The following is a 14,519-nucleotide window of genomic DNA, read 5'->3' as shown; positions in this document are numbered from 1 at the left end:
CTCAGGCAGGATAGATTAGGGAGCTTGTCTACAGAGGCCTTATGGGTGGAGCTGAGAAACAAGAAAGGTATGACCACATTAATGGGGTTGTATTATAGACCACCCAATAGTCAGCGAGAATTGGAGGAGCAAATCAGCGGAGAGATAGCTGACAACTGCAAGAAACACAAAGTTGTGACAGTAGGGGATTTTAATTTTCCACATATAGGTTGGGACTCGCATACTGTTAAAGGTTTAGATGGGGTAGAGTTTGTAAAATGTGTTCAGGAGAATTTTATACATCAGTATATAGAGGTGCCAACTGGAGAGGATGCGATATTGGATCTCCTATTGGGAAATGAGTTAGGGCAGGTGATGGATGTGAGTGTGAGGGAACACTTTGGATCCAGTGATCATAATGCCATTAGTTTCAACCTGATCGTGGATAAGGATAGATCTGGTCCTCGGGTTGAAGTTCTGAACTGGAAAAAGGCCAAATTTGATGAAATGAGAAGGGATCTGGGAAGTGTGGATTGGCACAGGCTGTTCTCTGGTAAGGATGTAAATGGAAAGTGGGAGGCCTTCAAAGGAGAAATTTTGAGAGTGCAGAGTTTGTATGTTCCTGTCAGGATTAAAGGCAAAGTAAATAGGAATAAGGAACCTTGGTTCTCGAGGGAGATTGTAACACTGATTAAGAGGAAGAGAGAGTTGTATGAAATGTACAGGCAGCAAGGAACACATCAGATGCTCGAGGAGTATAAAAAGTGCAAGAAGCTACTTAAGAGGGAAATCAGGAGGGCTAAAAGAAGACATGAGGTTGCTTTGGCAGACAGAGTGAAGGAAAATCCAAAGAGCTTCTATAGGTATGTTAGGAGCAAAAGGATAGTGAGGGATAAAATTGGTCCTCTTGAAGACCAGAGTGGTAGACTGTGTATGGAACCAAAAGAGATGGGGGAGATACTAAATGGTTTTTTTGCATCCGTATTTACTGAGGAAACAGGCATGGAGTCTACGGAAATAGGGCAAACAGGTAGGGAGGTCATGGAACCTTTACAGATTAAAGGGGAGGAGACGCTCGCTGTCTTGAGGCAAATCAGAGTGGATAAATCCCCAGGACCGGACAGGGTATTCCCACGGACCTTGAGGGAAGCTCGTGTTGAACTTGCAGGGGCCCTGGCAGACATATTTAAAATGTCAGTATTCACAGGGGAGGTGCCGGATGATTGGAGGGCGGCTCGTGTGGTTCCGTTGTTTAAAAAAGGTTCCAAAAGAAATCCGGGAAATTATCGGCCAGTAAGTTTGACGTCGGTGGTGGGCAAGTTATTGGAAGGTGTGATAAGGGATAGGATCTACAAATATTTGGATAGACAGGGACTTATTAGGGAGAGTCAACATGGCTTTGTGCGTGGTAGGTCATGTTTGACCAATCTATTAGAGTTTTTTGAGGAGGTTACCAGGAAAGTGGATGAAGGGAAGGCGGTGGATGTTGTCTACCTGGATTTCAGCAAGGCCTTTGACAAGGTCCCTCATGGGAGGTTAGTTAGGAAGGTTCAGTCGCTAGGTATACATGGGGAGGTAGTAAATTGGATTAGACACTGGCTCAATGGAAGAAGCCAGAGAGTGGTTGTGGAGGATTGCTTCTCTGAGTGGAGGCCTGTGACTAGTGGTGTGCCGCAGGGATCGGTGTTGGGTCCATTGCTGTTTGTCATCTATATCAATGATCTGGATGATAATGTGGTAAATTGGATCAGCAAGTTTGCTGATGATACAAAGATTGGAGGTGTAGTGGACAGTGAGGAAGGTTTTCAAAGCTTGCAGAGGGATTTGGACCAACTAGAAAAATGGGCTGAAAAATGGCAAATGGAATTTAACGTAGACAAGTGTGAGATATTGCACTTTGGAAGGACAAACCAAAGTAGAACGTACAGGGTAAATGGTCGGACTCTGAAGAGTGCAGTTGAACAGAGGGATCTGGGAATACAGGTACAGAATTCCCTCAAAGTGACGTCACAGGTGAATAGGGTCGTAAAGAGTGCCTTTGGTACATTGGCCTTTATAAATCGGAGTATCGAGTATAAAAGTTGGAGTGTTATGGTAAGGTTATATAAGGCATTGGTGAAGGCGAATTAGGAGTATTGTGTACAGTTTTGGTCACCTAGTTACAGGAAGGATGTGAATAAGGTTGAAAGAGTGCAGAGAAGGTTCACAAGGATGTTGCCGGGACTTGAGAAGCTGAGTTACAGAGAGAGATTGAATAGGTTGGGACTTTATTCCCTGGAGCGTAGAAGATTGAGGGGAGATTTGATAGAGGTGTATAAGATTTTGATGGGTATAGATAGAGTGAATGCAAGCAGGCTTTTTCCGCTGAGGCTAGGGGAGAAAAAAACCAGAGGGCATGGGTTAAGGGTGAAAGGAGAAAAGTTTAAAGGGAATATTAGCGGGGGCTTCTTCACGCAGAGAGTAGTGGGAGTGTGGAATGAGCTGCCGGATAAAGTGGTAAATGCTTTTAAGTGGTAAATGCTTTTAACATTTAAGAAAAACTTGGATGAGAGGGGTGTGGAGGGATATGGTCCAAGTGCAGGTCAGTGGGACTCGGCATAAAATGGTTCGGCACAGACAAGAAGGGCCAAAAGGCCTGTTTCTGAGCTGTAATTTTCTATGGTTCTATGGTTCTATATCAAGAACGTTTGAATTTGATGGTGTTGACTACATCAGACCAATCCTATTATAGAAAAATTGATAGTTCATCACAGGGAAAGGAGAGTGCAAGGGGGAAAAGCAGCAGTTCGCAACTGCCAGCTCTCAAGCCTCGAGAGGGAGAGAGCAGCTTGAAAATCTGCCAGTTTCGGATATGTCTTAAGAGAGCGCACCATCTAACTTGCAAAAGGCACCAAATCAGAACGAGTTTACAGACAGAGAGATCAACAGAAGAACTCCAAAAGTTTCTGAAAGCCACAAAACCTGGTTGCATTTTTTTGAGTGTGACTGAATTCTATTTTTTTGTTTGGTTAATGAATGAGTATTGTATTTATTGTATTTATTTGAACAGCATTCCCTTAGAATCTTATTTTATTCGGTATGTTACTTGTTTCGTTAAAGTTCCCTGTTAGTTAAATAAATAAATTGTTGTGTTCATTTTGAAATGAATGTCAGGTGTTTCTGTTAAACCACTAAATGTTTCCGAAGTAAGTTCACACCTTCCCACGTGCTTTTAACAGATTATGAGGCGAGGTATTCCTCTTTAGGGGATTCGGCGTTACATCTCAAAAGGAGGACAACCTCTGCATCGTAACAGGTTGAATAAAAATTGTAACAATAAAAAAGAGATGGTGATCTTCACAGCCATTACAAGGATCATTTCCACCCTGGTCTGAGGCTCCAGGTCTTCGTAAATTCCATTAAATCCTGTTTAGTGAAGCAAAGCTTCCTGAGGCACAATTCCTGGCTCAACCTGTTGTCGGATTAGTGCTCCCAGAAGACACTAAGGGTGGAGCCTCCTATGGAGAGCCACCCTATTCATTCCTCCTTGCAGAAGTTCCGCTTTCTGCTTCCTTCTCTGCCTGACCTGTTAGGTTGCCTGGGCATTGCAACCATTTCCATTTGCAACTTATGCAAAGAAGCTTTTCAGTAATCAGCAAAAACTTTCAAACTCCAACAGTATTCAGTACAGTGTTTCAACCAATGTTGTCTGAGTGCAAGTAAATCAAAAACACCTCAGCTGTGATTTATTGAATGCCCCTTTAAATAACTCCAGAACAGAACTCATCTTGCTTGCTGCCAATTTGTGTGTTGCATCAGCCATTGACATCCATGTTGTCACAATCTTGCTATTCCAACCTCTTTGGGCACATGCAGGGGACACAATGCACGTGCATGATGCATGTGGCCTGTGTGGGAAGCATCCATTGGCCAGCAGCTATGGCACTTCTGTACTTTTACATGCAGATGTGGCTGCCTAGCTGGAAGTAGATTGAAGTTTGCCATCTCTGTGTTTGTTATTCTGTTAAGTGATCAATTGAATGAACTTTGTCAGGACTGTACAATTAATCAAAGCTGATTTGATGACCTATAGGAGGGAAAGCATTTGAAAGGATTCACCAGATCTATGGAAAATTTGTTCTGGTCTCTCACCGGCCACATCAGACGTAAGTCAATTCAATTCCATCTCTCCTGTCTGGTATCTTGTTTGAACTCTCTTCCTCACAATGAGTTAAACATTGCTCTTTGTATTACTTTGGCCTGAGTTCAGTTGATGAGATTTAGTGATTTCTTAATGAGACTAAAATTCTGATGTTCCATTCTAATCAAATTGTGGAAAGTTATCACAATTTAAAGCCTGCTGAAGTAAAAATGGAAGATAATTTCATATATTGTTTATTGGCTTGATGGCAGTTTTTATCTCATAATGCTCTTGTTAAGTGCGATGGCCAATTTACTATGTTCCAGACACGATATAAATGTAAAAACAGTAACTACTGGAAAAACTCAAGATGTCTGGCAGCATCTGTGAAGAGGGAAAAATTTTCCCGGCCAGTGTTTTGAGTTTAGAATGACTCATGTTTAAAAGAAGAATCAGAATGGACTTGAAATGTTAACTCTCTTTCTCCCTACACAATTGCCAAGCCTGCTGAGTTCTTCAGATTCTATTTTTCAGATTTTATTTTTATGCATTGTGAACGCATAACAGGTCTACCAATGCCTGTAAAAGAAGAGAGCCAGATTAATGCAGATATGGCATGTGTATGTTTTTCATTCATTCATGGGACGTTGGTGTCCCCAATTGCCCTTAAACTGAGTGACTTGCTCGGCCGATTCAGAGTAAACTACATTTCTGTCCTTCCCGAAAGAGCATTGACTCTTTTATGACAACCCATTCATAGAACAGTACAGCACAGAACAGGCCCTTCGGCCCACGATGTTGTGCCGAGCTTTATCTGAAACCAAGATCAAGCTATCCCACTCCCTATCATCCTGGTGTGCTCCATGTGCCTATCCAATAACCGCTTAAATGTTCCTAAAGTGTCTGACTCCACTATCACTGCAGGCAGTCCATTCCACACCCCAACCACTCTCTGCGTAAAGAACCTACCTCTGATATCCTTCCTGTATCTCCCACCATGAACCCTATAGTTATGCCCCCTTGTAATAGCTCCATCCACCCGAGGAAATAGTCTTTGAACGTTCACTCTATCTATCCCCTTCATCATTTTATAAACCTCTATTAAGTCTCCCCTCTGCCTCCTCCGCTCCAGAGAGAATACCCTAGCTCCCTCAACCTTTCCTCATAAGACCGACCCTCCAAACCAGGCAGCATCCTGGTAAATCTCCTCTGCACTCTTTCCAGCGCTTCCACATCCTTCTTGTAGTGAGGTGACCAGAACTGCACACAATATTCCAAATGTGGTCTCACCAAGGTCCTGTACAGTTGCAGCATAACCCCACGGCTCTTAAACTCCAACCCACTGTTAATAAAAGCTAACACACTATAGACCTTCTTCACAGCTCTATCCACTTGAGTGGCAACCTTTAGAGATCTGTGGATATGGACCCCAAGATCTCTCTGTTCCTCCACAGTCTTCAGAACCCTACCTTTGACCCTATAATCCACATTTAAATTAGTCCTACCAAAATGAATCACCTCACATTTCTCAGGGTTAAACTCCATTTGCCATTTTTCAGCCCAGCTTTGCATCCTATCTATGTCTCTTTGCAGCCTACAACAGTCCTCCACCTCATCCACTACTCCACCAATCTTGGTGTCATCAGCAAATTTACTGATCCACCCTTCAGCCCCCTCCTCAAAGTCATTAATAAAAATCACAAAGAGCAGAGGACCAAGCACTGATCCCTGTGGCTCTCCGCTAGCAACCTGCCTCCAATCCGAAAATTTTCCATCCACCACCACCCTCTGTCTTCGATCAGACAGCCAGTTACCTATCCAATCGGCCAACTTTTCCTCTATCCCACACCTCCTCACTTTCATCTGTGGGTTCATTGCTTCTAGAGGCAGTATTTTGGCACTTTCCTCTGCATCTATTTTTGCTAAAAGCAAATGTTTAACAACATTCCATAATTCAGATCATCTGTCTTCAGAAATACGACGGTGTAATGGCATCCAAGTGTTGTGCTATTTGGAAGTTATGCCTTGCGGCATCTTGATCATCATCAAGAAACTCTGGCTTTGTTAGCCCTACATTTCCCTTTCATGAGAATGCACCACAGCTGTCCTCAAAGTAGCTCCTGCTTAAATTCAGTCCATTGTTCTACTGCAGTTTTGCCTGCTAGTCTATGATTCCGCTTTGTGAGAGACTGATCTGTTCTCATTCCACTGTAATTGGCCTCCCTCTAATCTGGTATTTTTACTCTCAGTTGTTCATGTCCTTTCCCATGGCTAGCCTAAACCTTATGATAATATGATCGCTATTACCAAAATCTTCCCTGACTGACACTTGATCCAGTTGACCTACCTCTTTGCCCAGAACCAGATTCAGCACTGTCTTCTTTTCCAATGGTCTGGAATTGAACCGATCAAGAACATTCTCCTTAATACCATTCAAAAACCCATCCCCCATGCCTTCGCACTATTCCTATCCCAGTCTATAATTAAGGTATTTAAAGTCCCCATTATCACTGCTCAGTAGTTTTGTCACCTCTCAGTAATTTCCCTTTACATTTGCTCTGCTAATATCTTTCCTACCAGTTGGTGACCTGTAGAATACAGTCAGTGCGTAATGGTACCTGTATTGTTTATTTGAACTCCCTTCTCCCATGTTCTCAATTCTGAATCCATGCCCATCATTCTTCAAACACCATGACCATTTTTTTGGGTGACAGTATTTCCTACCCAGCCACTGAAAAGTCGCCATGAAACTCACCCTGCAAGCTGCCCTGCAGCCATTAGATGCCCTGAGGAGCTTTAATTGGCTTGAGATTAGCCTTGCACCCCCATCTGGGAAGGAAGTTCTTCCTCTGAGAGTCGACTGTCATTCAGATTGACCAGTAGATATCTGGTCCCAGAAGGGTAACTGGAAGCACATGAGGCCCAAGCAGGCTTACCGGCCAGGCTTCCCACCTATCGCCAACCTCCTTCCACTGGCCAAACAATTGGAGCCAAGTGAAATGTCGCTTTAAGTGGACAATAATTAGGCATTTAAGAGCCTAAATTGGCATGAGGGTCAATGGGCTGCCCAAGGCCTTGCATGCCACCTGTTTATATGATGGTCTTGTCATGGAGGCCATGCATGCAACAGGAAAGGCACCCACAGAATTTTATGACCTCAGCAGCCTGCAAACTCATAGACAGGAGACGATAAAATTCTGCTCTATGTTCGACTCTGTCCAATTTGCTTTCACCCCTTGCAACAGTATTGAAACAGCTTGTATCAAAGTCACAAATTACATTCTACAATCTATTTCTGGTTGTATCACAGCTTGGTCTGGGTCCTGCTCTGTCCCAGTCCGCAAGAAACTACAAAGGGTTGTGAACAAAGCTCAGTCCATCACGGAAACCAGCCTCCCTTCTATTGACTCTGTCTACACTTCCTGCTGCCCTGAAAAAGCAGCCAGTATAATCGAGGACCCCATGTACTTTGGACAAAATCTCTTCCACCGCCTTCTTTCAGGAAAAAGAACAAATAACAATGAACAGTACAGCACAGGAACAGGCCGTTCAGCCCACCAAGTCTGTGCTGACACAGATGCCTCTCTCATCTAATATTTTCTTGCCTCTACATGGTCCATATCCCTATATTCCCTGCCTATTCATACATCTATCCTGATGCCTCTTGAATGTTATAGAATCTGCTTCCACCTCCTCCTCCCTCTGGGCATTCCAGGCATTCACCACCCTCTGTGTGAAAAACTCGCCCCTTACATCTCTTTTAAACTTTCCCCCTCTCACTTTCAACCAATGCCCCCGAGTAATTGACCCTTCAACCCTGGGAAAAAGACTCTGACTACCCAATCTATCCAAGCCTGTCATAATCTTGTAACCTCTATCAGGCCCCCCTCATCCTCCAATGGTCCAGTGAAAACAATCCAACTTTGTTCAACCTTTCTTCATAGTCCATGTCCTCTAAATGAGGCAATATCCTGGTAAATCTTTTCTGCACCCTTTCCAATGCATCAATATCCTTCCGGTAGTGTGGTGACCAGAATTGTACTCAATACTCTAAATGCGGCCTAACCCAAGTCTTTTACAGCTGCAACATGATTTTCCAATGAATGGCAGCATGCCATATGCCTTCTTGACCACCTTGTCCACCTGAGTTGCCACCTTCAGGGACCTGTGGATCTGCACGCCTCGATCCCTCTGTATGCTAATAATTCTAAGGGCCCTCCCATTTACTGTATACTTTCCTTCTGCAGTAGACCTTATAAATCGCATCACCTCACATTGGTCTGGGTTAAATTCCATCTGCCATCTTTCGGCCCAGGTCTCCAGCTGAGTTATATCCTGCTGTATCCTCTGACAATCCTCCTCACAATCCACTAGTCACCCAATTTTTGTATCATCTGTACCTACTAATCAGACCTACATTTTCCTCCAAATCAATTTTATATATATATATATATACTACAAACTACAGAGGCCCCAGCACTGAACCTTGTGGAGCACCGCTTGTCACAGACCTCTAGTTAGAAAAGTACCCTTCACTGCTACTCTCTGCTTTCTATGCCCAAGCCAGTTTTGTATCCATCTTACCAACTCACCTCGGATCCCATATGACTTCATCTTCTGTATCAGTCTGCCATGAAGAACCTTATCGAAGGCTTTACTGAAGTCCATATATACGACATCCACTGCCTGCCCTGGTTAATTTTTCTTGTCGCTTCCTCAAAGAACTCAATCAAGTTGTCTCAACTCAATCAAGTTCGTGAGACACATCCTCCCATTCACAAAACCATGTTGCCTATTGCTAATGAGCGTATTCTCTTCAATCCTGTCCCTCAGAATTTTCTCCAATAAATTCCCCACCACTGATGTAAGGCACACAGGTGTGTAATTTCCCAAATTGCCTCTTCTGCCTTCCTTAAACAGAGCAACAGTGTTAGCTACTCTCCAGTCCTCTGGTACCTCACCTGTGGCTAAAGAGGATACAACGATTTTGGTCAAGCCCTCAGCAATTTCTTCCCTTGCCTCTCTCAGTATTCTGGGATAGACCCTATCTGGCCCTGGGGACTTGTCCACCTGAATGTTTTTCAAAACTTCCAATACCTCCTCCCTTTTTATCTCAACATGTCCTAGAATGTCAACATCCTCCTTTGTACACTCACCATCCACCACATCCTTCTCCTTTGTGAATACTGATGCAAAGTATTCATTAAGGACCTTACCCACCTCATCTGGCTCCCCACATAATTCCCTCCACTTTCCTTGAGTGGACCTACCCTTTCCTTATTTACCGTCTTCCTCCTTTTGTACACAGTAAAGGCCTTGGGATGCTCCTTAATCCTGCCTGCCAAGAACATTTCATGGCCCCTTTTTGCCCTCCTAAGTCCCGATTTAAGCTTTTTCCTGCTATCTTTGTGTTCCTTGAGCCTTATCTGTTTTCAATTGCCTGAAATTTATGTATGCTTCCTTCTTTTTCACTAAGCTCACAATCTCGCTCGTCATCCAGGGTTCCAGAATCTTGCCTTCATTTTTACAGGTACATATTTGTCCTGAATTGTTAACAACTGACTTTTAAAAGACTCCCACATATCGGATGTGGATTTACCCTCAAACAGCTGCTCCCAGTCTACATTCCCTAACTCCTGCCTAATACTGTTGTAGTTAGCTTTCCCCCAGTTTAGTACCTCCACTCTGGGACTACTATCATTTTCTTCAAGTACCTTGAAACTTATAGAATTGTGATCACTGTTCCCAAAATGGTCCCCCACTGAGACGTCAATCACCTGTCCAGGCTTGTTTCCCAGAACCAGGTCTAAGACAGCCCCTTCCCGAGTTGGACTATCTACATATTGCCTCAAGAAGCACTCTTGGACACACGAAACAAATCCTGCCCCGTCCAAGCCCCTAGCATGAAAGGAATCCAGTCTATGTTGGGAAAGTTAAAATCGCCCATCACAACAACCCTGTTGCTTTCACATCTTCCCATAATCTGCTGACATATCAGTTCCTCCACTTCACGTTGGCCGTAGGAGGTCTGTAGTACAACCCCAACAGTGTGATTGCACCACTTTGTTCCTGAGTTAGAACCATAGAAACCCTACAGTGCAGAAGGAGGCCATTCGGCCCATCGAGTCTGCACCGACCACAATCCCACCCAGGCCCTACCCCCACATATTTTACCCGCTAATCCCTCTAACCTACGCATCCCAGGACTCTTAAGGGGCAATTCTTTTAACCTGGCCAATCAACCTAACCCGCACATCTTTGGACTGTGGGAGGAAACCGGAGCACCCGGAGGAAACCCACGCAGACACGAGGAGAATGTGCAAACTCCACACAGACAGTGACCCGAGCTGGGAATCGAACCCGGGACCCTGGAGCTGTGAAGCAGCAGTGCTAACCACTGTGCTACCGTGCCACCCATCAGTTCTATCCAAAAAAGATACAAATGTCTGAGGACACATACCAACTAACTCAAGAACAGCTTCTTCCCTGCTGCCATCAGACTTCTGAATGGACCTACCTCATATTAAGTTGATCTTTTTCTGCACCTTAACGTTGTGAAGTTGAGTTTGTGAAGTTGGAATTTGATGTTGATAAAGATCTCAAAAATGCTAGAGGGGAAAGAATATTGTGTGGTTCCTTTAAAAGCTGGTATTTGTTTCAGTGCTTCAGGTGCAAAATGAATCCAAGTTGAAACATTTGTATCAAAAAGTCAAGCAATAGTCTTGACAAGATGACCTTTTTAAAAAAATTTTGCCCAATCAATTTAAAGCAGGCACTTGGCTAACATTTGAACTTGATGGTGTTGACAAAATCAGACTATTGCAGGAAAATTGATAGGTCATCACAGGTATAAAAGTGAGTGCAAGGGGGAAAAACAAGCGATAGCAACTGCCACCTCTCAAGTCTCGAGAGGGAGAGAGCAGCTCTCCACCCAGCCAGATTCAGATATCTCTTAAGAGAACGCACCATTTAACCAGTAAAAGCTACCAAATCAGAAAAGAACTTACAGACAGAGAAATCAACCAAGGAACTCCAGAAGGTTCCGAAAGACACAAAGCCTGGTTGTATATTTTTTTTGAGAGCGACTAAATTCTATTATTACTTTTTTTGGTTACTGAATGGATTTTGTATTTATTTGAACAGCATTTTAGTAGAATCTTATTTTATTCTGTATGTTACTTGTTTAGTTAAAGTTCTCTGTTAGTCAAATAAATAAACTGTTAAGTATTCATTTTAAAGTGAGTGACAGGTATTTCTGTTAGTTAATCACTAAACGTTACTGGAGGACAGATCATCCTTCCCACACACACACACTTTTAACAGATTGCGAGGTGAGGTATTCCTCATTGGGGGATTGGCATTACATCTCAAAGGTGAACCACCTCCGCATTGTAACACTAGCTATGACTATAACACTACATTCTGCATCCTCTCCTTTCCTTCTCTATGTACGGCATACTTTGTATAGCGCGCAAGAAACAATTATTTTCACTGTATACTAATACGTGACAAGAATAAATCAAATCACATTATCCTTCTCCAGTGCCTCTCCACTGTTCCATACCTGTAGAACTGCACTTGCCTGATTCTACAAAGAAAACTACAGCACAGGACTTACTCAGTTAATGGTAGGGCGTTAGGGAGAGTTACAGAACAAAGAGATCTAGGGGTACATGTTCATAGCTCCTTGAAAGTGGAGTCACAGGTGGACAGAGTGGTGAAGAAGGCATTCGGCGTGCTTGGTTTCATCGGTCAGGACATTGAATACAGGAGTTGGGACGTCGTGTTGAAGTTGTACAAGACATTGGTAAGGCCACACTTGGAATACTGTGTGCAATTCTGGTCACCCTATTATAGAAAGGATATTATTAAACTAGAAAGAGTGCAGAAAAGATTTACTAGGATGCTACTGGGACTTGATGGTTTGGGTTATAAGGAGAGGCTGTGTGGAATTCGCTTTCGGAAGTCGGATCAAAAACTGATGAGACACAGGTTTCTCCGCAAACCTTCTTTATTGCATCGGAGGAGAGATCGCAAGACCATGTGCATCAAGCATGGGTTTGTGAGTCTCTGTCTGGCTTACAAAACTGTTTTCAGTTATACACGACGGAGATACATCCACATACTTCTGTTAGCCAATAAGGGCATAGCTGTATTGTTACATTTTGATTAGATTATTTTCAAGAACAAAAGGTGATAGCTACGTAAGGACATGGCTATTAAAATTTCTGATTAGATTACTTTCAAGAACAAAAGGCCAATCGATAAGGCCCTGCCCTCCAAAGCCAGAACCACAATTAACTATTAGCAGTTTCTTTAACGTGATCATTAGTTTCGGTGAGCCTTGTTGCCCTCGCCTCAGGTCCTTTCCATAACCAGTTTATCCCTCAACTGATTCCTAGTTATGCATCCCAATTTTAGCCCTTTCCTCTTCTCAATCTACCTTATACACATTCTCAGCTGGATAGACTGGGACTTTTTTCTCTGAAACGTAGGAGACTGAGGGGATGATCTTATAGAGTCTATAGAATAATGAGGGACACAGATCAGCTAGATAGTCAATCTCTTTTCCCAAAAGTATGGGAGTCTAAAACGAGAGGGCATAGGTTTAAGGTGGGAGGGGAGAGATACAAAAGTGTCCAGAGGGGCAATTTTTTTCACACAGAGGGTGGTGAGTGGAACAAGCTGCCAGAGGTAGTAGTAGAGGCGGGTACAATGCTGTCTTTTAAAAAGCATTTAGATAGTTACATGGATAAGATGGGTACAGAAGGATATGGGCCAAATGTGGGCAATTGGGATTTGCTTAGGGGTTTAAAAAAAAAGGCGGCATGGACAAGTTGGGCCAAAGGGCTTGTTTCCATGCTGTAAATATTTGGAATATTGTGTGCAGTTCTGGTCACCTCACTATAAGAAGGATGTGGAAGCTCTGGAAAGAGTGCAGAGGAGATTTACCGGGATGCTGCCTGGTTTGGAGGGTAGGTCTTATGAGGAAAGGTTGAGGGAGCTAGGGCTGTTCTCTCTGGAGCGGAGGAGGCTGAGGGGAGACTTAATAGAGGTTTATAAAATGATGAAGGGGATAGATAGAGTGAAAGTTCAAAGACTATTTCCTCGGGTGGATGGAGCTATTACAAGGGGGCATAATTATAGGGTTCATGGTGGGAGATACAGGAAGGATATCCGAGGTAGGTTCTTTACGCAGAGAGTGGTTGGGGTGTGGAATGGACTGCCTGCAGTGATAGTGGAGTCAGACACTTTAGGAACATTTGAGCGGTTATTGGATAGGCACATGGAGCACACCAGGATGATAGGGAGTGGGATAGCTTGATCTTGGTTTCAGATAAAGCTCGGCACAACATCATGGGCCGAAGGGCCTGTTCTGTGCTGTACTGTTCTATGTTCTATGTTTAAACCTCTATGACACAGGAACAGGCCCTTTAGGTCTCCAAGCACACTGGCGCACACTCGTGCTGACATGAATCACAATGGCCAGAATTTTACTGGCCCGCCCACCACGGGAATCAGAGCGGGCGAGGTGTAGAGCATGGGAAGATCCGTTGACCTCGGGCTGGATTTTACATATTCGGGATGCGCGAGGCCGTAAAATCCCACCCAATACATGCATCTGGCAAACAGAACCTGCCAGAAGTTCTCAAGTGAGTACAGATCCCATGGGTTAAATGGGTTATGCCCCCAGGCACTGACTCTCGATTAGAGCCTACCCCATCAGCCTGATGCCATGGGACCTGTCTCTTCCTTTCTTTTCCTCAAGAGCCTAAAATACAGCAGACGTAATTTCCCTTAGGGCCAATGGCTTCCACCCTATTTTACCTGCTTGCCAGAAAATGAGAAAATTCCATCCCTTGATTTTAAAATGTGGCCTCCTGTGTAACAATCATAGAACATAGAACATAGAAAGCCACTGCACAAACAGGCCCTTCGGCCCACAAGTTGCGCTGATCATATCCCTACCTCTAGGCCTATCTATAGCCCTCAATCCCATTAAATCCCATGTACTCATCCAGAAGTCTCTTAAAAGACCCCAACGAGTTTGCCTCCACCACCACCGACGTCAGCCGATTCCACTCACCCACCACCCTCTGAGTGAAAAACTTACCCCTGACATCTCCTCTGTACCTACCCCCCAGCACCTTAAACCCGTGTCCTCTCGTAGCAACCATTTCAGCCCTTGGAAATAGCCTCTGAGAGTCTACCCTATCCAGACCTCTCAACATCTTGTAAACCTCTATCAGGTCACCTCTCATCCTTCGTCTCTCCAGGGAGAAGAGACCAAGCTCCCTCAACCTATCCTCATAAGGCATGCCCCCCAATCCAGGCAACATCCTTGTAAATCTCCTCTGCACCCTTTCAATGGCTTCAACATCTTTCCTGTAATGAGGTGACCAGAACTGCGCGCAGTACT

The 14,519-nt window shown here is 43.9% G+C and overlaps 1 protein-coding gene across 1 annotated transcript in view; it reads left to right on the top strand.

Moving 5' to 3' along the window:
- sytl3 (synaptotagmin-like 3) overlaps positions 1–14,519 on the top strand; it is a 140,409-nt gene that overhangs the window by 121,059 nt on the left and 4,831 nt on the right. The window contains exon 6 of the mRNA XM_078230477.1: positions 4,052–4,124. Coding sequence (XP_078086603.1) covers positions 4,052–4,124 — 73 coding nt within the window. The remainder of the gene's footprint in view (positions 1–4,051; positions 4,125–14,519) is intronic.

The sequence above is a fragment of the Mustelus asterias genome, chromosome 15 (genome assembly GCF_964213995.1).
Source record: "Mustelus asterias chromosome 15, sMusAst1.hap1.1, whole genome shotgun sequence".
Classification (NCBI taxonomy): domain Eukaryota; kingdom Metazoa; phylum Chordata; class Chondrichthyes; order Carcharhiniformes; family Triakidae; genus Mustelus; species Mustelus asterias.
Note: the sequence above shows the minus strand (reverse complement) of the source record. Positions and strands in the feature narration are given on the sequence as shown.